A 26211-nucleotide genomic window follows, 5' to 3' on the forward strand; every position below is an offset into this window, starting at 1 on the left:
ATACACCATGGAATATTATGCAGCCATAAAAAAGGATGAGTTTGCATCCTTTGTAGGGACATGGATGCAGCTGGAAACCATCATTCTTAGCAAACTATCACAAGAACAGAAAACCAAACACCCCTTGTTCTCACTCATAGGTGGGAACTGAACAATGAGATCACTTGGACTCGGGAAGGGGAACATCACACATCGGGGCCTATCATGGGGAGGGGGGAGGGGGGAGGGATTGCATTGGGAGTTATACCTGATATAAATGACAAATTGATGGGTGCTGACGAGTTGATGGGTGCAGCACACCAACATGGCACAAGTATACATATGTAACAAACCTGCACGTTATGCACATGTACCCTAGAACTTAAATTATAATAATAAAAAAAAAAAGGTAGACAGAATGTAGGCTTCAGTAGTTAGGTTAAGACTACTTCCCCTCGATGACATGATTGTATATTTAGAAAACCCCATTGTCTCAGCCCCAAAACTCCTTAAGCTGATAAGCAACTTCAGCAAAGTCTCAGGATACCAAATCCATGTGCAAAAATCACAACCATTCCTATATGCCAATAATAGACAGCCCAATCATGAGCAAACTCCCATTCACAACTGCTACAAAGAGAATAAAATACCTAGGAATACAACTTACAGGAGATGTGAAGGACCTCTTCAGGGAGAACTACAAACCACTGCTCAAGGAAATAAGAGAGGACACAAACAAATGGAAAACATTCCATGCTCATGGATAGGAAGAATCAATATGAAAATGGCCATACTGTCCAAAATAATTTATAGATTCAATGCTATTCCCATCAGGTTACCACTGACTTTCTTCACAGAATTAGAAATAACTATTTTAAGTTTCATGTGGAACCAGAAAAGAACATGTATAGCCAAGACAATCCTAAGCATAAAAGAACAAAGCTGGAGGCATCACGCTACCTGACTTCAAACTATATTACATGACTACAGTAACCAAAACAGCATGGTACTGGTACCAAAACAGATATATAGACCAATGGAACAGAACAGAGGGCTCAGAAATAACACCACACATCTACAACCCTCTGATCTTTGACAAACCTGACAAAAACAAGAAATGGGGAAAGGATTCCCTATTTAATAAATGGTGTTGGGAAAACTGGCTAGCTATATGCAGAAAACTGAAACTGGACCCCTTCCTTACCACTTATACAAATTTAACTCAAGATGGATTAAAGATTTAAACGTAAGACCTAAAACCATAAAAACCCTAGAAGAAAACTTAGGTAATACCATTTAGAACATAGGCATGGGTAAAGACTTCATGACTAAAACACCAGAAGCAATGGTAACAAAAGCCAAAATTGACAAATGGGATCTAAGTAAGCTAAAGAGCTTCTGCACAGGAAGAGAAACTATCATCGAAGTGAATAGGCAACCTACAGAATGGGAGAAAATTTTTGCAATCTATCCATCTGAGAAAGGGCTAATATCCAGCATCTACAAGGACTTTACACAAATTTACAAGAAAAAAACAAACAACCCCATTAAAAAGTGGGCAAAGGATATGAACAGACACTTCTCAAAAGAAGACATTTATGCGGCCAACAAACATACGAAAAAAACTCATCATCACTTGTCATTGGAGAAATGCAAATCAAAACCACTATGAGATACCATCTCATGCCAGTTATAATGGCAGTCATTAAAAAGTCAGGAAACTACAGATGTTGGAGAGGATGTGGAGAAATAGGAACACTTTTACACTGTTGGTGGGAGTGTAAATTAGTTTAACCATTGTGGAAGACAGTGTGGTAATTCCTCAAGGATCTAGAACCAGAAATACCATTTGACCAGTGATCCCATTGCTGGGTATATACCCAAAGGATTATAAATCATTCTACTATAAAGACACATGCACACATATGTTTACTGCGGCACTATTTACGATAGCAAAGACTTGGAACAAACCCAAATGCCCATCAATGTTAGGCATAAAGCAAATGTGGCACGTATACACCATGGAATACTATGCAGCCATAAAAAATAATTAGTTCATGTCCTTTGCAGGGACATGGATGAAGCTGGAAACCATTATTCTTGGCAAACTAACACAGGAACAGAAAACCAAACACTGCATGTTCTCACTCATAAGGGGGAGTTGAACAATGAGAACATATGGGCACAGGGAGAGGAACATCTGACACCGGGGCCTGACAGGGGGTGGGGGTCAAGGGGAGGGATAGCATTAGAAGAAATACCTAATGTAGATGACAGGTTGATGGGCACAGCAAACCACCATGGCACAAGTATACCTATGTAACAAACCTGCATGTTCACACATGTATACCAGAACTTACAGTATAATAATTAAAAAGATCAATACTAACAACAACAAAAAGAGAGACTACTTCCCCTCTATAGTAAAATCACAGGCACTTTAGTTTTCAGTTACATACAGACTTTGATACATGCAAACCTCACCATCAATGTCAAATACAAATAAACACTTTACAACTCTTTAAGACGAGCATATGCTTGAGAACTGAAAATTGAAGATGAATACCACCATATACAAAATGTAAACTAGGCTTCAAACACTCTGAAGAATTATGTAATAAGTACAAGTTAGGCAGTTTCTATCATTGATTTTAAGAAAAACATAGTTCACTGAGTCATTCATAGCAATGAGCAGAGGCATGGAGCCAGCCATACTCAGTCGCACATGTGCCATGTACATTGGTTCTTACCTGTTTGTACTCAGATTCTCTTCCAACCAATACCTGCAGAATGTAGTTAACAGGGTCACCTTTCATTGGTGGTACCGTCTCCCATAAAATTTCACATGAATTTCCTTCTAACTGTGTTACTCGAGGTGCTGAAATACAAACCCACACATCCAAGCTCAAAATTCAAAATATCATGTTAATAGTCAACACTTTAGCACTATTTGTGAGAATCCACGAGAGAGCAAGGTTGTGCCTGTGTTTGCCCTGAGAGAGGAGTTTATTTGCCCAGGCACTCATAAAACCATCAGGGTGCCCTTTAGGCACAGAGAAGTTACTCCATGACTAAAAAGCCATTGATGAAAAAATCCTTTGCCCATTATCCCATGAATAACAGCTTGATGTGGATCACATCTTTTTTTCTCCTATGGCAATTGAGCATCCTCTATGGCTTAGGCCCTGTACTAGGTATTCTGGGAGATGCAAAAACAGGCAAAGTAAACCCTGTTTTCAAGAAACTTAAGATTTAGTTGAAGGAAGGGGAGAGCAAGGTATGAGACGCATACAAAAAGAAACATCAGAGAATAAAAATGAGAGATACAAACAAAACACTGGGAATTTCCAGGGGAGGAAAAGAGCATAAGTGGGTGGGGATCTAAGGAAAGTCTGAGGAGCAGGTGACATGTGAGAGCAGTCCTGGAGAATGGGTAGCACTGAAAGCCTTTAAAAATTAAATTATTTTTATATATATTTTATTTTTCACTTACTGAACTCCTCATTCTCATTTAAACTAAATTATATTAGTCTGTAGTAAGGCACTTAAAATATTCTAGATTTAAAAAATATTTTCATAACTTCTATGATTCAATATGACATTTTCCTATTTTGTAACTAGAACGTATATCTCCTGTCTGAACCCCCTTATACTTTAACCCCTAATTACATGCAACTAATTCTTTAGAGAGAGTTGTTTCTACTTGCAATTCTGTGTGACACTGTTTCAGAAAAATAATGCTTTCCTTAAGAAGAAGAAGGAGGGGCGGGGAGAAGAAGGAAGAAAGAAGAAAGAAGAAAGAAAGAAAGAAGAAAAAAAGGAGCCTATGCTGGAAATACTTGGCCAAAATTCCAAGCATTTTATGAAAAAACTAAATAAGGAAGCCTATCAGATTAAACAGTCCTCCAGCTAAGACAATAATTTCCTGAATCTAAGAGTGAGAGGAAGACAACCTGATCATGTGTCAGAGTGGGAAAACTGCCCTTCTGAAGTAGAAAGGTCGGGAGATGCAAGCACTGTCAATGTGCCATTGTATTTTTTGTAAAATGTATCCCCACCAAGAATCCCTTTGAGAGGCAAAGATAGTACTCCTTCATACTAGAAAGACCACTGAAGTGGGATAATTGATAAATCTAGCCACCCTTCCTCGGTACTAACAAACCAAAGCAGCCACAGTGTGCTCAGACATCTTTTGTGTTATAACTGAAAGGCAAAGCTGCACCAAAGGGCCAGGGCGTTTACTGCCAAAGTGACCTGGCAAGGCCATGCATGTGTATGCACATTCATACTTGTTTCTTAGTCACATAAAGAAGGATCTGCCAAAGAGTCTTCAGGGCAGGGAATCAGGAGCAAGGTATTTGCCCTAAACTAATCCTGGAAGGAGCTATGGGGTTCGTAGAATCCAAGCCAAACCCTGACCCAGGTCCTGGAGAGTTCCTATAATTGACTTTGTGCCCTGGTTGTAGTTGACACACCTCCTCATGTGGGAGTAGAGAGTCAAACACATATGCAAGGATCTTTTCTGCAGGTTGTACTTTACCCTGCTGTCAGCCTTAGGATTATTTTGAGCAACAGCTAGATAAAGCCACTTGTGCTGTCTGTCCCCTTAAAGACTCAGGAGTCCAGGAGTGGCTGGGTGGACAGGCTGAGCATGCTATGGCTCCTGTTGCTATTTCCTGCCTTGCAAGTTAGCTGCAGTCAGGCATAGCTCTGTGGCTAGAAAACAGGCTGAAGGCTCAGCAGACCCAGTGGAAGTAGGGTCCAGGCAGAGTGTCTTTTGTTCACTAGCCTCAGGAGACATGGGGGAAGATCTGGATATGTGGGGCTCTCATGACTTCTGCAGTACCCAATCCCATTAAGGGGCCAGAGTAGGAAAGTAGTCACCCACAAACTTCAAGATAAGTACCCAAGGGGATTACAGCAGATCACTGCTACAGCTTTCCAAAGGCATCGCTCCACACCAAGAGCTGTGTGCCAAAAGGGAAAGGCTGCTGAAGTTGCCTAAGTCAGTCTCTAGGCACCAAAGTCACTGAAAGATGAATGCCAACCTCTGCTTCTCTGAACGTCTAGGAAAGGGAGTGTGATGCCTTCCTTGGTAAACTGTCTTAAGGGCTGCAGCACCAGGAATTAACCCTTATTTGTAACCATTATTTTTGATAAACACACATACATACAGAGAAAAGTCATTATCTGTAGGCCCTTTCCTTTCAAGGTCTCTCATTTCACCTAGACAACACATTGCTCAATCTTCTTTAGAATGTTCTTTGGATTCTATCTTGCTGACATTATATTTAACATCAGAAAAGGGCTTATTTCTATAAGTCCCAACAGTGCCTTACTCTCACAAGACAGCATGAAAGAATACACAGCCTACACACCTTTGATGGTGGGGGGGACACTTTTGGTTGTGCTGAAGGTATAGGTTTCTGAGAAGGGCCCTTCCCCAGCCTCGCTTGCTGCCTGGATTCTGAAGGAGTAGCATGTGAATTCCGTCAGTCTCTGGACCTTGTAGGTGTGGCTGGGTCCTCTGTAGATTGAAATAAACCTAGAAGAAGGAGCAGAATCAATTAGCCACCTGAACTTCTATTAATGACAAGAAATTAATTATGATGCAAACTGCTGGAGCAGATTAGGCCAACTTGGTAAACGCTTTCCATATATTCTGAATTAATAATCAGCCAGTTGCTACATTAGGGTTAAGTTTAATGTCTAAATGTATGTTTTTATAAAAGAAAAACATAAACTTAAGCACATATAAAGACTGGAATGAGACTCCTTTAATTAGGATCTAGATTCTAGAAACATCAGAATGTTTTTATTTGCTCATGTTTTTATTTACTAATAAAAAACAGAATTTTCAAATTTTTCATAATGGTAATATCTATAATCTGATAGCATAAACTAATATTCTACTATTTCCTAGGCAATGAAGTTAATGTTAACAGGACACCTAAGAAATAATATGTCCTCTTTAGCCAAATTTTGCAAATAACTGAGGTTTGGCCAGAAATGCTTTTAATTTTAACTTTTATCTGTCTTCCCAAGAGTTTTTCAAAGCCCCATTCCTCAATTGCTAAGGAGACATTTAGGACTATGGATCGTTCAGAACTCATGTAAAGAGAAAAAAAAAAAATACTGTGTTCAGAATCATCCATCAGGTTCATCAAAATCACAGACAAACAGCACAGGTGGCCTGGACAGTTTGGAGTGGCAGCTTTTGGCTCCTTCCCCTATCTGATCCAGGACTATTTTGCACTTCTCTGCTAATTAAGATTTCCACGAAACGTTAAGCATAACAGGCACAAAGATAAACAAACAGGGTCTTATGTTTTAGGTGTTTTCCCCCAGGGTCTTGAAAACAACATTTTCACAATAAAAATGTATTTGAGAACTATAGTATGCTGTCATCTTTTTAAAAACTATAGTTTAACTGTAAAATTTTGGAAATAACATAACTTCCCATAAGTCATCCAGGATCTTTAGTAGATTCAGTATTTGAATCCTGCTGGTCCAGTGGACACTTTGAGAACCACTACATAAGTTAATCCAACCACAATGCCTTGTTCCTAGACAGACAGGCCAACGGATTCTACATTTCCAGGGCTTCGTCGCAGCATCTGAGGACAATCCACTGTCTTCAGATACTACTGGAAGTCGACCACTAACAAAATCATAAGCCAAAATGTCTGACTCTTTGACCAATTTGGCCTAGGGGTAAGCAGAATTTATGTATTCATTTAGTAAACATTTCTTGAACATCTGCTGTGTGCTAGGCTCTGTGGATTTGAAAGATGAATAAGACCTAATCCCTGTGAGTTGGCTGGTCCTGAGTGTGGGCTAGGTTTTCTGAAGCAGAGCAGCAGCTTTTCCATGTGCTGGAGAATAGTCCCTCTGGATGGATGAATGAATGGAAAAATGAAGAGATACAGATCTAAAACTTTTTCTTTTTTCCTTTTCTTTTTCTTTTTTTTTTTTTTTTAACAAAGCCTGCCAGAGTCAATGCTTACTTTAAAATATCCACATGTGTATTCATCAGCCTCTGCAATCAAGTTCCTGAGCCCTGGTCATTTCACCTATTTAGTGTTCTGTCTGCTTTGCTGTGTAAGGAAGTGCCTTTTATTAAAGGCTGAACATTTTTAATTTCAGGAAAGCCAGAGTCCAGGCTGAAACCCACAAATACCATGGCAACCTGTTTAGCACTCTTGACACATTACTACCCTAATGAAGACATCCTTGCTAATGCTAGAGCCAAACAGCTATTTATTAACTCAGCCTAACCCAGTCTACAATCTCTAACAGGAGTAATTGCCCTTAATTATATCACAAATTGAAGTCATGGTTTAAGAAGTGAAAGTGTTACATCTTCATTACAGACTTGCCATAAAGGTCAGTTTTTAAAGGAGTTTGGAAAGGACTATTAGGAACAGTATGCTTTCCTGCCATGCCACACTCTAAGGAGAGTATTTTTGGAAAATAAGTTCAATGTATATTTGTACCCAGGCCCAATTACAATGTAAGCTAGCAGCACTCAGTCACAAAGAAATTTACTGAAGCAAATGCAGTACTCTAAGTTTGTAATCTAAATAGCACAGACAACATACGTATCAATTTTCAAGTACATCAAAATCTTCTGTTTCTATTTTGTCCTTTAACTTCTTATTTTGTTCTTGTACTGGAGCATTTTATTAACTGTTTAAAACTGCATTCCAATCTATGAAAAACATAGTGGAAACAGCTGATAGTAATGAGAAATTTAAAATTTTATTTATGTCTGGAGACAGTGTTAATTAGAAATACAAAAATGACCCCAATCGTGTCTAGAAAAAAGTGGGAGTGACCTTGAAGGCTGTGGTGGAGACATGACTGCAGAGGATTTCACCTTTAAAATTCAGTCACCTTATTTTCAGTGAAGGCGGAGTTAGGCAGCTCCAGGAGGCCACCTTACAGCTGCAATTCCCTGTGGAGAGGAAGTTGGGAACTGGCAGCCTGGTGCTCCCAGCAGAAGGGAGATGAGAAGAGGAGGGAAAGGGGTGGTTCTTTCTTCCTTCAGCCTTTTCTAGAATAAGCATGTGTCTAAGCAGTCCTCTAATGTAGCCCACTGTCTACTCTGGCAATAATAAATCATGATCTGCTCGTTGCTCTGATCAAAGCTATCACTGCTTTGACTGGCCTGCCTTCCCCAAAAAGGGGCATGGGAAGAAATTATGAGAGGGGCATGGAGAAGAGCTCTTTTATTTTGTTCTCAGAATGTGTATGGAAATAGCCAAAATAGATGGTAACTAATTCCTATGTCATGTAATTTAACCAGATATTGAGCCCTCAGGAGGGAAGGAGACGATAGGCATGACAGAGGCTCTCTCCTGGGTGAAACAAGTATAAGGTGGGAAGGGGAGATATAAGGAATCCTAAGAGCTTTAGCCCAAGGCAGACAAGCATCAAGTGTCAATCAGGTCATCTAGAAACACTGATGTATCCTGTCCTTTTGGGGCCTGTGCCCTAAGATGGACACACAGGCCCAAGGTCAGAGGGGCTGAGCAATGATGCAAGATGATCATAGCTAATGCCTTCTGAAGATGTTCTCCAATCATCTCACTCTGAAGTGTGACCAAGAGCCACAGGGAGACATCAAAGACAGAGGTAGCAAGTAGGCACATTATTAAAAAGCTGACACTTTCCTCACTTTAAAGGTTTCCCTACCCTTTCGTCTTCTTAAGGAAATAAAAAAGGCAAGAATAGAAAGAGAACTGCAAGAATGAAACCATGGCATGAAAGGGATGAGAAAGACTTGGTACCAATTTTTTATACTATGGAAATCATTTATCATAGTCATTTCCAATTTCATGTCATTTTACTCTTTTCAACAAAAAAATTCATTAAATACATAAGCAAATAGATTCTAGTTAAACTTCTTCTATACCCCCTAAAGATCTGGGTACTTGGTAGGCTTTCAGTAAATGCAATTTCTGAGACCAGAATTGACTCTGTAGACTATGAGACACCAGCGAGTAGTTTAGCCTCTTCATGCCTCCGTTTTCTCATCTGTACAATCAGCGAAATGATGGAACCAACCTCAGAGACAGTGAGGTTTAAATGGGTTAATAAAAGAAAAGTACTGGCCGGGCGTGGTGGCTCACGCCTGTAATTCTAACACTTTGGGAGGCTGAGGCAGGCGGATCACAAGCTTAGGATTTCGAGACCAGCCTGGCCAGCATGGTGAAACCCCATCTCTACTAAAAACACAAAAATTAGCCAGGCGTGATGGTGTGTGCCTATAGTCCCAGCTACTCACGAGGCTGAGGCAGGAGAATCACTTGAACCCAGGAGGCAGAGGTTGCAGTGAGCCAAGATTGCCACTGTACTCTGGTCTGGGTGACAGAGCAAGACTCTGTCTCAAAATAAATAAAATAAATAAATAAATAAATAAATAAATAAATAAATAAAGAAAATCAAAGTGCTTAGGCTAATCCTGATATATAATAACTCAATATGTGTTAGTTATAATCATCTTAATGCTATGAAGATAGGATTTTTAGAAAGGACTCCCTGTGTGTTCTGAGAGACCATGTACATTACTGTCTGCTAACACAGAAGTTATTTTTTCCGGGTAAGAGGCAACCCCACAGAGAGGGCTGCTATGTTGGCCTCAGACATGAGCTGTGGGACTACGCCTGTGAGGCTGTTTACTCTCCCTCAGGCGGGTCCTGCCAGTGAAGTACAGGCAGAGACGCTTCCTCAGAACACACTGGTGAGGTCTGAATTTGATAGCTCACATAAAAGCCCCAAGCTCTGACACAGCAGGCCTCAGATAACTGTCGATCCTAAATTTCTTTCTGGTAAACCCTAGCATGAAATGTACATGCTGACAGTAATGTCTGGTTCCCCTTGCTCCTCCAATATCAGACAATAAAGACCTATCAAAACATAACAAAAAGCACATATGCCGACACAAGAATAATATAATTCCTCTTTCATCCCAATTCTATAATTATTTCCCATCATTCCAGGAGGCAGAAGAGAGAATCTTCTATCTTCAGGGCCAATGATTTATGGCCGTTTGCATGGTGCTCTTTCTAGGAAGCTCTGCAGGTTAACACCCCTGTGGCTAGAACCACTCAGGGAGAGATTACAAATATTCATCAAATATTTGTTTTATGAAGACTAAGTTAATTTTTTTCTTGCTCCTGTATCTTTTTTAAAAGACCAACTTAATTTCAACATTCATTAATAAGTAAGCCAGAGGCCTTTTGTGATAGAATTAAACATACCAAGCATCCCAAGACACAATGATTGAAGACCACACATTTTAAATGCAGATAAGGATTCCGAAGAGCAAGGCTTTGCCATGAAGAGGAGAATGGCATCTGTCCAGATTTCCTAGTCCTCTCTCTTCCCCTTATATTTAGAATGACCAGGGTCAGTGCTTAGATTCCACCTGCTTATGCACCACAGGCCCTGGGACATCACACCATGGCCAGAAGGCAACAGAAGGGTCCTGCTGTCTTGAAGGCGCTGATCACTACTATTAATACTTCAGTGTGCATTGCTCCAACCCTGGGGAAGGGAGGAGATCCCTGGAATAGGAAGAAATCAACTGGAAACAAGAGGACCTAAAGCAACAGGAAATGGTGAAAAACTCTAAGCCCTCAATACCTTGGTTTCTGACAGCAAGTGGGGCTCAGGAAACAGGGATGCACTCCACGAGGAGTCACACCTGCTTAACCCTGAGCTGCTCCCCTGCTGCTGAGAAGGACTGGACCATCCTTCACCCACTCTGTAACTCTGACACTGTGGGTGGAGGAGGTGGAGCACAGGGACTTGGACCCAGGAAGACCTGTGCTCTAACCAGCTCTGCACTTTACTGCCACATCATTCACCCCTGCTAAGTGTCAGTTCCTCCCATTTGTAAAATGGGCATAGCATCTACCTCGTAGATTGTTTTAAGAGTCAGTGCAATATTTATGTGGGTAAAACCTTAGCACTGAGCCCAGGACACAGTAAGAGCCTGGCATATGGCATTATTCAACGGCCCCAAACTCTGCACCACGAAGGCCACAGGTCACCTTTTGGGGATCTGAATTGTACCCTGAGGACCTCTGGCTCCCAGTTCCTGCTATATAGGCCTCTCCCAGGTTACTGGGGTCATTCACAGCTTTTGACCCAGCAGGAACATGTCAATCTAAATTTGCGACGTTCTGTTGCAGCCTATGCCAGACATTTAGCTCTCCCCAACATAAATCACTCATCTAATTTGGTGGCCAAGGAATACAAATAAAATGTTCACTTTGTTATTTTCATGACATGAGCACTCTTGCCGACAAAAGCAACAAGGAATAATGTACATATAGCAGTTCCTGGAACATACTACGTGCTCAATAAAGTCACTGAGTCATTTTAGTACGAGTTCAGGCTGAGGCATATGTAGCTACAGGCACCCCTTATGGTACCACAGGAGCCCCGGCCCACGCTGGCAATACCTCTGAGGGGTCTTCTACTCTACCTCCATCCCCTGCTGCCTGTGCCCATGAAGCTGCAGAGGCATCAGTCCCATGACCCAGGCTCCTGTGAGGACCAAGAAGAGGACAAGCACAGTAACACCTGTGGGGCTCAACTGTGCAGGGGCTTTGGATACAACACAGTGGGTGATGATAGAAGTTCTGCAGTAAGCTGGCCTGGGTCTGAGTTCAGGTTCAACAGTCTGGTAATGGTGCATTCTATAATCAGGTAAGCTGTTTCCTCCTCTGTAAAGTTGGTATGATAAGAGTAACTACCCTGTAGCATTATTAAGAGAATTAAAAGGGATGATGAAGGAAAACCCATTCAACAATGCCTAGCACTTTTTAAATGTTCCATAAATACCACTGTTTTTAATACTATGTAAATATTACTGTTTCTAACACGAATATTATTAACAAAGCACCAATGCTCACGAGTTTGTTTCACAAGGTTGGAAAAGCTGAAGGAGTCCTCAGAATGGCATCCCTCTCGCTTTCATTCCATGAGGTTTTCTTGAGTTGGAGAGAAGAGTTGGGCATGTGACCAATATCACCCTGTCCTGGCGAGTCCAGGCTAAGAACTGTTGCTGAAAACACCAAGATGGGGCAATGTGCCCAATTTAGGCACTGCCCATAGCGTTAGGCATTTTTACTTAGAAGAAAGATGGGGAGAAATGCTGTCCTACATGAAGAATATTTACTTGGAAAGGGGAAATAAACTGGTTAGAAGGTTGGGTGGGTCATTAAAAGTTTACAGTGTAAATGAATTCTTGATGACTCTGCCCATAACTTGTTTCAGGCTGGACTGTAATACCTTCTTGAAACGAGACACTTAGATGGCAATAAGCATACATGAGTTTTAATGTTGGTGATTTACCAATGATTTAAAAAAACATTCTGCACAGTTGGCCCTCCATATCTCTAGGTACCATATCTGTGGATCAACCAACTGCAGATAGAAAATAATGGGGGAAAAATGATGCTTGCATCTATACTGAACATGTTCTGCCTTTTTTGTTCTTGTTATTCCCTAAACAATACAGTATAACAACTATTTACATAGCAATGTCATTAATTAGGTATCGTAAGTAAACTAGAGATAATTTAATGTGTATAGGAGGATGTGCGTAGGTTATATGCAAATACTATGCCATTTTATATAAGGGACTGGAGCTTCCACGAATTCGTGGGGGTGGGGGTGGGGCGGGAGGGTGTTGCCCTGAAACCAATCACCCAAGATACTGAGGAAACAACTATATGTGATACCATAATGGTGGAAACACATCATCATACATTTGTCCAAATTCATACAGTGAACAACACCAAGAGTAAACCATAATGTAAATTATGGAATTTGGGTAATAATGATGTGCCAATGTCTGTTCATCAGCTGTAACAAATGTACAAACATCCCACTGTGGGGGACAATGCTGACAATAGAAAAGGTTGTGCATGTGTCAGGGTAGGTGGGATAAGGGATATCATGGTACCTTCAGCTTAATTTTGCTGTGAACCTAAAACTGCTCTTAAAAAAAAAAGACATTTAAAAATGAAAAACAAAGTTCTATGTGTCTGTGAATACTGAATGACTTTGCTTATTTTATTCTGCTTGCCAGTCAGAGTACTCCATGGCGGGACAGAGCAAGGTTTCAAGAGCAAAAAGATACACACAGATCTTAGCCAGAATGCAGACTATTACCGTCACTGTAAACTTGAACAAGTCACATAACTCTCTGCAGCTCAACTGCCAGAAAACAGCTGTCTTGTTCAGTTGGCAGGAACTTTTATGAGATCGAAGTAAATTCTATGACTCCTTATTGAATATGCACTAGAAAGGCAAACAACAGATTCTGGGCATTTTCCAGAAATTCCAGGGGAAGGCTATACTTTTAATTTCAATATTTTAGGCTTTAACATTGTGAAAGTTGACTTCTTGCACTCAAGTGCAACTGAAGGAAGAAGTTCCATCATGTTAAATCTTTAAATGTTCCTTTATTTTAAATCACTATAGGGAGATATATAATATACATGAACAATTTAGCTTTAGAATGTTTCCTTAAAACAGTTTCATTTTGAAAAAAACATCCAAGGATGCTCTAACTGGCCTACAACTTAAATTCATGGTGGAAAATAAGAGATAATGCTAACGTTTCTACGTTTACTACCTTGTTATCTTATAATCCCTAGGCCAACTACCGGCTCACAGCAACCCATTAACATTAACTTCTCAAAATGCTCTAACCTGCTGACCTAAAATAACCTGTAGTCCACTAAAGGCTGCAAATGGTACCTTTCAAAACATGTTTCACAATATCAAAAATCAACAGCTCAGCAATATTCATTAAAAATGACATGCCTTTTTTTTTTCTTAATTTTCCTGGGCTCCATATGAATGAGAGAGAGAGGAAGAGATAGAGAATTCCGTATGTTACTCAGGTGGCATTTGGGAACGAATGGTGCTCAAAATAGAAATGGATAGTATTCGCCCTCACTCTGCCAAGAACATGGAGTCTGACCATGTCTATGGAGAAGCAGATGGCATCATGTGGGGAACCTGAGGCAGGGAAGGTGCAATACCTAAACTGATTTTGATGTTGGCAAGAGTCCCCGTTTACCAACTGAGCATGAACGTGCCAACAGCTATTGAGAAAAGAGGTTAATTTCCTAACCCTCTGTCCCTGGCTGTATATGGACCTTTTTTGGCTGGTGAGTGATCAGGCTGTAATACTGTTTCATTAATGAGTGGAATATTTTTATACTCCTTTTCTAAGAGATAAAATTTCACTATACCTATTGATGGTGGAAATTCTTTACAAAGAATAAAGGAATAAAACAAAAAAAAAAACCTTTTTTTTTTTTTTTTGGTATACTTTAGGCATTAATATATTAAAAAGAAGATTTATTTATATTTGAAAAAAGGATGACTAGAATTTCTAAAGACCACCTGAAAAGTTTGCATTCTCCCACTCTCTTACTCTGCTTTCAAGTATATGCAGTAAAATCTTCAAGGATGCTATTCCCAGAGTTTCCTAAATTTCTATTTGCCTACTAATGTTTTAATGACCTTGTCTCAACCTGAAAAAAAAGCTATCTAATTCCATTCTGTTATTTTTGTTTTTAGTAAATGAGAAGTAAAACTGCAATCTGACTTCTATTTCCGGTCCAGTTAAGATCTCAAATAGTTCATTTGCCACCTCTCACCTCTGTCCGTGCCTGGACATTTTAGCCTAAGATTGACTAAGCTACTCTGTTTCAAAGGCTAAACTGTTTTTCTAAGAGATAAAATGCTCCTTTTCTAAGAAATAAAAAATGTCCTTTTTTTTTTTTTTTTTTTTTTTTTTAGATGGAGTCTTGCTCTGTTGCCCAGGCTGGAGTACAGTGGCGCGATCTTGGCTCACTGCAACCTCTGCCACCCAGGTTCAAGCAATTCTCCTGCCTCAGGCTCCCAAGTAGTTGGGACTATAGGCATCTGCCACCATGCCTGGCTAATTTTTGTATTTTTAGTAGAGATGGGGTTTCACTATGTTGGCCAGGCTGGTCTTGAACTCCTAACCTCAGGTGACCCATCTGCCTCGGCCTCCCAAAGGGTTGGGATTACAGGCATGAGCTACCACATCCAGCCAAAAATGTTTCTAAAATCTTTTTTTCTCCATCAGTTAAGGACTGAAGACAGCTATCATTATTTGCATTTTGTAGGAGGGGAAATTAAGGCAAAAAGAAGTGAAGGGATATGCCTCTAGTCACCTAGAAATCCAGCGACAGATCTGGGATTTTAAGAGATTTGACACCCATGTCGAGAATCATGATAGCCTTCTGATGGATGTAACATGAAAATGTCATTTATCAAACAAAGACGATCATATGGATCGGGGACCAGTCAGAGAAGCACTGGAAACAAATCCTGAGGGTTTCTTAAAGTTCCGGCCCTGAGCTGGCTGCCTCACGTCTATTTCATTTAATTCAGCAACATGGTCTGAGAAATATAAGCAGGAGTTTGTTCTATAATAGGCATACACTGAGAAAGCTCACACCTTCTCAGTGCCCATATACTCCAGACTGTTTTTTTTTTTAAAGAGTCTGGGTCTCACTCTGTTGCCCGAGTTGGAGTGTAATGGTGCGATCACAGCTCACTGCAACCTCAAACTCCTGAGTTCAAGGGATCCTCCCACTTCAGCCTCCGGAGTAGCTGGGACCCAGTGTGTGCCTCCATGCCTGGCTAAGTTTTTAAAAACTGTTTTAGAGAAAGGGTCTCACTATGCTGCTCAGGTTCCCGGCCACTTTTATTAGTTGCCTAGTGTGTATTCTTTTACGGTTTCTATATCAGATTCTTTCTGTCCCTCTCTAATGCCAACAGGCAGGCTCCCTGTAAACACGACAAAGCCTCTCCAATTTTGCTGGCCAAAAGAAAAAGTGTCCTGGGCACAACGGCTGAGTTAATGGAGAGCAAGTGGTAATTATCTGCTCTATTAGATCCCTCTTCCTCCAGCCCAATTTCATGGAGCCTTGGTTTAAAAAACACTGGCTGTCTGACTAAACCTCAACAACAGATTAACCATAAATGCATTCCTGGAATTTACGTTCTTCCTGCCTCAGTGCTGTATACAATTATCGGGGAACATAGACCCACAAGGGTCAGGACAGGGAGCAGCATCAACTCCAATTCTGTTAGGGCAGCATAACATTTCATTTAACACAGATAAACGCATCTTCAAAGTCATCGGCACAGTGCTACAATCTTAAAACGCACAAGCTGATCCTGTTATTCTAGTGCCTGTATGAGGTTAATGCAGCTTTATGGAAATGTTTACTTTGGAGATATATTTTTTCTTGTATAACATGGGAACCAAAGACATTCATATCTTCTGTGCTGGATCTGTTAACAATAATAGACTTAATCACTTTAAGGCCAAACTAATTTAATTTTTGTTTTGCTGTCTGCTGTCTGTTTTACTGTCTGCTTATTGTTTAATGTTAATTTATCTCCCTCAGCAAGATAAGCTCTCATAGATGGTCCACATACCTCATAAGGCCCAGTGCATAGTAGCAATTCAAGAAAAAAAAAAATCGATGATTGAATGATCATAATCTTATCATTGAAGTGAACTTAGTTCCATAAATATGAAGCACTGCTTTAAGGCTGCTTCCTGCATAAATATGGACTGGGAATCTTCAGTATCATAAGCCAGAATAAATGGGAAACAAATGTCCTATCCCAGGGGGTAGAATCCTTTCAACATAGCAAGTCCAGGTGATCTAGATGAATTCTAGGTTGATTTGCCTTGAGCCAAGGGTTTGGGCAAGATGCTCTTTGGGATCTCTTTTATTTACATGAAACATGCCCAAATTTAACGGGAAAGAAAGCACCAGTTCTGAAAATAACCGAATAAAGACAGTTACCTGGAGAAAGACTCAGGGTACCTTTCTGTACTTTGGAGGTTTTGTCTGTAATTTTCATCCTATCCCAAGTCTTCATCACCAGTCTCCATCCCAAAGCTCCCCAGACATGAGGTTACAAGATTAGCATCCTTTTAAGACTCACTCAACCTATCATCTTTTCTAAGAAGTGTTCATTTGATTTTAAGCCTACCTTAGATGCCATTCTTCAATTTTCCCTCTATACTCTGTGCATGTGTCAATCTTTAGGCCTTCCACATCATAATTTGCTTTAAAGCATCTGTGTCCTACCATCACCCACCAGACTGTGAGCTCCTTAAGGGATCTATTTTTGTCATCTTTGTCCATCTAATACTTAAGCAGTGCCTCTATCTGATGTATAAAACTCCAATAATTGTAAGTTGAAATCAAATCAACTTATCAATGTATTTTTTTCACCTAAATGGTAGAAGGCTTTCATACAAACCCTACTTTCTAGAGAATATTTCCCTTTTTATTCAAGAACTAAATAATGTAGGCAGAACTCTCAACACTTAGTGCTCTGTAGGCATGCAATAAATAGAAGTTTCCTGGGAGGGAGGCTGTGAAAACAACAACAATAACAAAATAACAATGATAAAAATATATCCTTTAGAAGGTTAAAAACATTTTTGGCTGAACATTGCCAAATGTTCTGAGTGAGAGGCATATAAATAAACATCATAAATCAGTGCATCATAGTTGCAGAACCTGAGGGGTTTTTGGACATTAAGTAGTTACTCTTAAGGGAAGTTAGTATTTTTCTTATTTTCTTACTTATGAATAGCAGAAGCTAAAAATATGAAGGAAAAGAAGCAACACGTCCCAATCATTTACAAGGGACACCTTTTCATAAAGGATTTAATTCACAAATACTCTACAAAGATTTGTTGCTTTAAGGTGAAAAGGTGAAAGGATATCAGAGATCGTCTTCTAGTTTAACCCCTTTATTTAATGAATAAGGAAATTTAGCAATAGTTGCTAAAATTGACTCAACTCTTTAACATGATAATTATGAAGCACAGATATATTAATTTTCATTTTTCTTCTGTTACAAAATATACTTAAGAAGAACACTTAAACAGCTGGTTAGGACTCCCATACAACTCAGACATCAGCAGCTTTCTTTTCAAAGGCCCACAATGCTTGTTTATAAAGTGTTCATGGTAACACTTTCAGGCTGCTTCCTTCATAAATATGGACTGGGACTCTTCAGTATCGTAAGCCCGAATAGATGGGAAACAAATGTCCCATTCCGTGGGAAAAATCCTTTCAACATAGAAAGTCCAGGTGATCTAGATGAATTTTAGGTTGAGTTATCTTAAGCCAAGGGTTCGCGCAAGATGCTCTTAGGGATCCCTTTTATTTACAAGAAATACACTCAAACTTAAGAGGAAAAAAATCTCTTTGAGAGCCCGCAGGTAAGAAAGTGAAGTAAAATAACAATTAAGCCTATCTATGGTTCTCGCCTTGGTCACAAGCGGGATATATCATTATTCTGGCCACGTGCATAAGACGAACTTACTGGTAGTTAATGAAATTAACACATATGCTAAAGAATATGTGCTTTACAACTAGAAGCTCCTCTAGCAACAAGTTCAATGACAAAGACAGCTACCCCTTGGGAGGAAGACACTGTTCTTTTCAACTGCAGAAGCCAGGTCCTAAAGAACCTTGAGGAGACTAGATTGACAAAGGCTATGCTAATAATAAGCATTATGATGTATCCAACTCAAATTGTTTCTCCTTGATATCCATGTGCCAAGATTCAAAGTTAAAGGCTTGAATTCAAAAGGCCACTCATTACAAGAGTTCAGTTTCAAGACACTGACGAAGGTCATCTTCAAACTAAAATTAGGCTGTTTTCATTCTATTAAATCTCAGGAAAATTATTCACAAACAGAATGAGAATTTATTATGCTCGATATTCCCATCTCTTTAATAACTTTCTGAGAGCATTGACAAATCTAATTTAAAAAGATAAATTTGGACTCTAGCTCCTATAATTAAGAAAAATACTGTTCCTAATGTGAAGTTTTCTTAAATTGCCATTTAAATTTAGGCAAGTCATTTATTTGATTAGGCAAGCCTTGGGCTTTTTGAAGGGGGAAGAAACAACATGTATTGATTACTAGATTCTGTACTATTTTTTGTCTGGTATATTTAAATGCCTCATGCCAGCAACCTCATTTGGAAAAGTGCTTGGGGAGCTTTTGTTCTGTGCCCAGGAGCCACCGTGTCATGGAAAACCTTGGATCAGACTACACGTTTGTATGGTTTTCCCTATGAGGCACTAGTGGGTTGCTGCCCCACACAGGGCAGGATTGCAGCAAGAGGGGGTGCCCTTCTTGGGGCAGAGTCTTCACTTCCCATATTTCTAAGACAGCAGTGGAGGCAGGGCACAGGGAATTGGAAGGCACTGGCCTTTATCCCTATTCGGCTAGCTACCAGTTTCAACAACTTTGCTGTGCTTCACTTTTTTCTAAAACAGCACAACTAGAAGCTATTTTCTAAGGATTTACCACCAATGGAAGACACAGGCCTGGGAAAAATGAAAAGACACTTAAAAATTTCCCCCAATGCTAGTTTTATACATGTATTGTGATTTCTGTTAGTTCACAATTCCTGTTCTTGCCAGCCCTCTCCCGTTGAGTAGTCCCTAGCCAGTAAAATAATAAGCCCATGAAAACACATCCGAAGGCACATATGGCACAGTAAGATGAATAATCTTGTGTATCAATGAATATGAATTTAATATCTCATGAACCTATCAAAGGAAGCCTTACCTTCTCTGTGTTCTCTTCACTGGAACTAATTTCCAAGAGGATAATCCCTTTTTATTCTGTCATTAAAATTACCAGGTTTGACAGGTCCTCCAAAGTCAAGCTCAAATGTCACATCTTTCAAGAAACCTTTCCTGATCTTTTAAACCAGATGGTCTCTGCCTCCTTCAAACTCCCAAAGCACTTTTTTCCTCTGACACTAACGTTCTACGGCCATTTAAAAAATTGATTATTATGCTCCTAGAGGTAGGGTCTTATGTGATTTTTAACCTTGGTTTCCACTGAAGGCCCACAGGGCTCCACTGTACTGAAATCCATCAGAGTGCCTGACTGAAGAGCAGGGGGTGGAGACTGGGACAGGGTTTTCTGTGTAATTAGAACGGGTTCCATATGTGTAGAACAGAATAGTATAATGCATAATAGGAAATGACAGAAATGCTTCTATACTGACACCGGTTTTGTGTGTCAGTAGGTAAGCAGGGAAGTAGCAGCATTTTGGTTGTCTTGGTTTTATGGTGCTCTCCCATCCCCTTTACCTGATTCTCTGATTAGGACTTTTGGTAACAGAACATTCTGTCACCATTAACTTTTGCTTGACATCGGATTATTTCTAAATACAGTTTGGCTGACTGTCTTCTGATCGGCCATTTTCAGAGAAAATGAAGTTAGGTTAAACAAATACTACGTGAAAGGCTACATTTGATTTCAACAGCCAAGAGGGTTTCCTGGGTATGGAGTCTTATGAAGAATCTCCTATTTGCTCTGGTTAATTTGATATTGCATTGCCCATAGTTACAGAGTACAATCCCCATCTGTACATCACCCACAGCTATTTCACATTGGTAAACATGTTTGTCCTGATGGTTACTGAATATTTAAAGAGGTAACATCTCTTCCTGGGTCTTATTTCCCTCTGCACTCATGACTAATATAATGCTATTACATAGTGTGAACTTGAATTTGACAATTTCTTTAGATAATTTCTCTCCATTATCTGGTTTGATGAAAGGGAAAAAAGTGCATATTATCTTATGTAGGGAAATCAGGATCTTTAGAATGTTTAGAAATTCCAAATGGAGAATAAAGGGAACAACTCTAGGTATAAAACGCAGGACTCAAGTCAAAGGAAGCCTCTGAACAAGAAGGAAGAGGGTCTTAGTGCAAGCAAATAAGAATGTATGATTGAGATTTCATCCCACAAGTCAAAGCTACAGAAGCTTCAGGAGCATCCTCACCCACACCTCACCTCTTGTTTCTGTCCTCCAGCTGTAGTGTGTACACCATGTCGTCAGCAGCATGTGTCTTGGAGTTACTGTCTCCCCATTTTAGCTTCAGGCTCTGAGGACCAGCAGCAGCACATTCTAGCCTAGGAGGCAAGGGTGGTAATGGCCGAGTTTTTGCTTTAATGAACTGACTAAATGGTCCAGCTCCAATTTCATTTATAGCCTGAATTCTGATCCTAGAGAAAGGAAAAAAAAATACAGACAATGCAGGTTAAAGCAGCAGCAATACTTCATTCGAAATAAACATTGAGCGTAGTATTTATTACTTGCCCCTAAAGCAATAACATAGAATGAAGAAAAACAAGTTAAAGTAACTCAAGACAAATAGAAGCATGGGGTCGCTAGGTGGACAGACTATAGTCTCCATTAAAAAAAAAAAAAGTAGCAAAAAAGCACGGTAGCAAGATATCTCTTAGTTCCTTAATTTTTAAAAAACAGGTTTGTTGTCTCAGGGAAGATATCCTAAAGATATGCCTTATATTTTGTCCTAGTTACTCTTCAGCTACCTCATGGTCAGTTTTGGAAGTAGGTGAGCTATCAAGAGTAAACTAAATGAGGGAACAAATGAGTATCCTTCAAAATCAAAAACAAAGGACAACTTATCAATAGGACATTTCATGTCTCCCTTTTGCCAGCCTCATCCAACAATCTCTGCAAGTCCTTAACTAGAGCTAAGCATGCAGATATTGCTAGTAACAGGATGCCATCCAGATGTGCAAAAATCTTAGCTGGGTATTTTCTATGTGCAGCACAGAGTTATGAATAAGAAAGATATTACCTTTATCATCTATGAATTTAAAATCAAAGAGTTAACATGTATATATAAAATGTTATTTTAGGCCAGGCGCAGTGGCTCACACCTGTAATTCCAGCGCTTTGAGAAGTCGAGGCAGGAGGATTGCCTGAGTCCAGGAATTTGAGACCAGGCTGGGCCACCTAGTGAGACTCCATCTCTACAAAAAAACAAATTTAGTGGGCATAGCGGCACATGTCTGTGGCCCCAGTACTTGAGAGGTTGTGGTGGGAGAATTGTTTGAGCAACACAAAATGAACTCAAAGCAAATTGGTACTGAGGAGTAGAGGGTTGCTATAAAGATACCTGAAAATGTGGAATTGACTTTGGAAGTGGGTAATGGGCAGACACTGGAAGAGTCTGGAGGGCTCAGAAGAAGACAGGAAAGTCTGGAACTTCTTAGACACTGATTAAGTGGTTATGACCAAAGTGCTGATGGAAATATGGGCAGCGAAGGCCATGCTGTGGAGGTCTCAGATGGAAATGAGGAACTTTTGGGAACTGGAGCAACGAACTTGGCTGCATTGTTTCCATGTCCTAGGGCTTTGTGGAAGGCTGAACTTAAGAGTGGTAACTTAGGGTATCTGACAAAAGAAATTTCTAAGAGTCAAGTGTTCCAGAGGTGACCTGGCTGCTTCTAACAACCTGTGATCAGATATGGGAGCAAAGGAATGACTTAAAGTTGGAACTTATAATTATAAGGGAAGCAAAGAGTAACAATTTACAAAATTTGCAGCCTGGCCACGTGGTAGAGAAGGAAAGAATACTTTCAGGAGAAGAATCAACGCAGTCTGTAGAGCAACCACTTGCTAGAGAGATTAGCATGATTAAAAGGGAGTCTGGTACTAATATTCAAGATAATGGGAAAAAGCCCTTAAAGGCATTTCAGAAATCTTGGAGACACGCCCCTCTCCTCCAGAGGCCTAGAAAGACCGAATAATTAAAGGTTTATTGAGGCCTCATTAGAAGCATATGCTGGCACCACACTTTTTGTACAGCCTACAGAACCAAAGGTTTTGCACAGCCTACAGTTTATTATGAGCCAAACAAATCTCTTTTCTTTATACATTAAAAAAAAAGTGACGTGGAAAGGCAAAGGAACTAAAATAGCTAATGCAAAGTCTAAAAATAAGAATAAAGTTTGAAATCACACTACCTGATTTTAGGACTTAGTATAAAGCTATGGTAATCAAGAGAGTGTGGTACCAGTGAAGAGAAAAACACCTAGATCAATACAAGAGAATAGAGACTCCAGAAATAGACCTACACAAACGTGGCCAATCAACTTTTGACAAAGATGCAAAAGCAATCCAATGGAGAAAACACAGTCTTTTCAACAAATCGTGGTGGAATAATTGGATATCAATAGGAAGAAAATAAACCTCAGCTTCAACCTCACACCTTACACAAAACTTAGCTCAAAAGGGACCACAGATCTAAATGTAGAATATTAAACTTTTAAGAAGAAAACACAGAAGAAAATCTACTACCTAGAATTAAGTAAAGAGTTTTTGGATATGACATGAAAAGCATGATCTTACATAAAAGAAAAAAATAAAAAACTAGATTTCATCAAAATTTGAAACTTTTGCACTGCTAAGAGAATGAAAACAAATAGATACTGGAAGAAAATACGTGCCAACATTACATCTGACAAATGATTTGTATCCAGAATGTATAATGACCTCCCAAAACTCAGTTAAGGAAATAATCCATTAAAAATGGGCGGAAGACTGGAATACACACTCTACCAAAGAGGAAATACAGATGGCAAATAAGGACACAAAAACATGTTTGACATCATTAGCCATTAGAAAAATGCAAACTAAATTGGCAATGTAATACCATTACGTTAAAAAAGTGCTGGCAGGGATAAGGTACAACTGGAACTCTCCTATTTTGCTGGTGACAATGAAAACTGACATGGCCACATAGGAGAACAGTTTCCTTTTAAATATATACTTATTACATGACCCAGCAATCCCAATCGTAGGTATTTACTCTAGAAAAATTAATATTTATGTTCACACAAAAACCTGCACACAAATGTTTACAGCAGCTCTATTTATAATCACCTAAAACTAGATAAAGATCTGCCTCATAGTTTGGAATGTAGTAAATACTCATCTCTGATAAAGTAGAGCAAAAACTCCATTACAAAGGGCCTTACTTTTTTCCCAGATTCTATTACACTGGGGTTGCATCAAGTCTTCTGTAGATAAAGCAATGTAAGTCTCTCGGTATAACACTGAACGACTACAACTCTTCCTTGCCTCCCACATGAGTCTTATAAGATTGCTTTATGGTATTAATAGAAGAGTTTCTTTCTATGATTGGAATGTAACACATTTTTCTGCAACTGGAAATGAAAAATCTTTTTAAAAAGGCAGTCATCATGATGATAGAAATTACTACCCTCTTCCCCTTCTCAGGAAAAGGAAATTAAGCCGGACATTAAGTTTTAGTCTTTCTTCAACAGTGTAACACATTTCCTCACCTACAAGGTTTATATTAAGGTCCTTCCAGTGTCCAAACCACCATTCCTTCCCTTTATTCTAGGTACAAACATTCCCAGATTCCAGAGGCCAAGATCCTTTCTGCCATCTGCTGGCTTACCTTGCATTCTAGGGGATCCTACCCTTTGCTCTGTGCCACTGAATAGCTCTTAGCTACTTTAACACACAAAAGAAAATAAGGTAATGAATTCCTTAAGATTGTTGTTCTATTCTAGTCAAGAAAAAAATTGCTAAGAGATTTAAATCACTTATAAGAATTTAAAAATAGTTTAGAAGATACAAATATCAAGATACAAAAATAAATTTAGATTTGGTATTTGACTTCTGTTGTAAATTCATTTACTTCCTCAAAGCCTCCCTAGTATTTTGGTAAGTACTAGGTTCTTTATATCTTTAGCTCTATGGTTTTCCAGTCTTTCACTGTGTATATTTCCTAGGCATATAATCTTAGCTTTAACACACACCACCACCACACCACCACCACCAAGAAAACTGTGGTAGCATTTAACACTCTTTAGCAGTGTAGCTTCTTTGGGAATCCTGCTCATCAATTTGGAGACCTTGGAGAAAGTATTGAACACTTTTAAGTAACAGTTTCCTTATCTATAAAATGGGGACAGTGACTTTTTTCTGCAATTACAAAGAAGATTACTTAACTAAGATAAGGGATTTAAGAAGCATTTTCTAATTTTTAATACTTTATACTCTACAATAAAATCAGGACAGGATTCAAGACAGCCAAAAGCACTAGCAAACTTTCAAGTGTTCATTTTTGGAGTCATCATCCTGATGACTTCTTTGGGAGTGCTACGTCTTGCCAAAAGTGCCGGCACAGGGGCAGGTCTTCACTGCGGCTGCACTATTACACCACCTCACTTTATAACATGAGTAACCTGCTGATCCCACTTCCTCCAAGTAATGGCCAAGGACTCACCAACAGCTGAAAGGATGGGCTTCTTTATAAGCCATCGATGCAGCAAGGTGAGAGTGAGACAAAGATCTCAGCAATTGAAGAAAAGAACAATGGCAACCATCACTACACACATTGAGAGCTTGTCCTGTTCCAGAAAATGCACTACAGAGTGGGAAGTACTATTACATCTGCTTTTAGAGATGAGGAAACCAAAGTTAAAAGCAGAGAGGTTAAATGACAGAGTGGCCACTAGGGGTTGAAAGCTAGGTTTGACGTCTACAATATTATCTCTGATTTCTATGCTGACCCCATAAGGTAGGAGCTACTTTGTCTGTTTTACAAGCGAAGAAACTGCAGCTCAGCGAGGTCCTGTCAGACACACATTAGATCCAGGCGTGAACGGGACTCCCTTTAGGTGCAAAGGTCCTGTGTGTCTGGCATATCATACTGTCATATCGTAACAGGGACCAAATATGGCTACAAATCCCACCAAATGATCATGTTTAATTCAAACCACACTTTCAGTTCAACAATGACCGTCTGCCAAGGAAGCAGGCATTTAGAAGAGTCAACAAGTTTACTTCACTTTATTCAAGCAGCATCTGGCCCTGAAATCAACTATCTGGATTTTAAAATGCTCAATTCAACCTATCCTACATTTTGACAAAAACACATTTTGTTTCAGCGAAAATACATAAACATTTACGTGTATAGCTGATGCACTGAGCTAAGATTAATTGTTTCTAATGATGATGTAACATTTAAAATGGAAAACAATTGAGGAACTGATAAAATAGAATGAAATGATGTTGCATTATGGGGAAAATATAAGGCCTCTGAGCATGGGAGGCTGAGACAGCTGAATGAGGACTGAGGCAGTTACTGTTTGTTTTGGTTTAGGGTGAAAAACACAGTATGTGAAAATAATTTCCTAATTCAGTGAGAGGTGACATTGGACTAATGGGCAAAACACTAATCTGAGGAATCACTCCAAGAATTCACCTCAGAAAATAAAAATTGAGTTTTAAGTTTTATTAAAT

At 39.5% G+C, this 26211-nt stretch overlaps 1 protein-coding gene across 4 annotated transcripts in view; it reads right to left on the reverse strand.

The window, feature by feature from the left end:
• The window catches only part of FNDC3B (fibronectin type III domain containing 3B), a 373640-nt gene that overhangs the window by 22568 nt on the left and 324861 nt on the right, over positions 1–26211 (reverse strand). For all 4 annotated transcript variants that reach the window (XM_010356910.2, XM_010356911.2, XM_030929406.1 and 1 more), the window contains 3 exons: positions 20913–21125; positions 5358–5524; positions 2730–2857 (listed from right to left, as the gene is read on the reverse strand). In XM_010356910.2, coding sequence (XP_010355212.1) covers positions 2730–2857; positions 5358–5524; positions 20913–21125 — 508 coding nt within the window. The remainder of the gene's footprint in view (positions 1–2729; positions 2858–5357; positions 5525–20912; positions 21126–26211) is intronic.

Source organism: Rhinopithecus roxellana, chromosome 1 (assembly GCF_007565055.1).
Source record: "Rhinopithecus roxellana isolate Shanxi Qingling chromosome 1, ASM756505v1, whole genome shotgun sequence".
Classification (NCBI taxonomy): Eukaryota; Metazoa; Chordata; class Mammalia; order Primates; family Cercopithecidae; genus Rhinopithecus; species Rhinopithecus roxellana.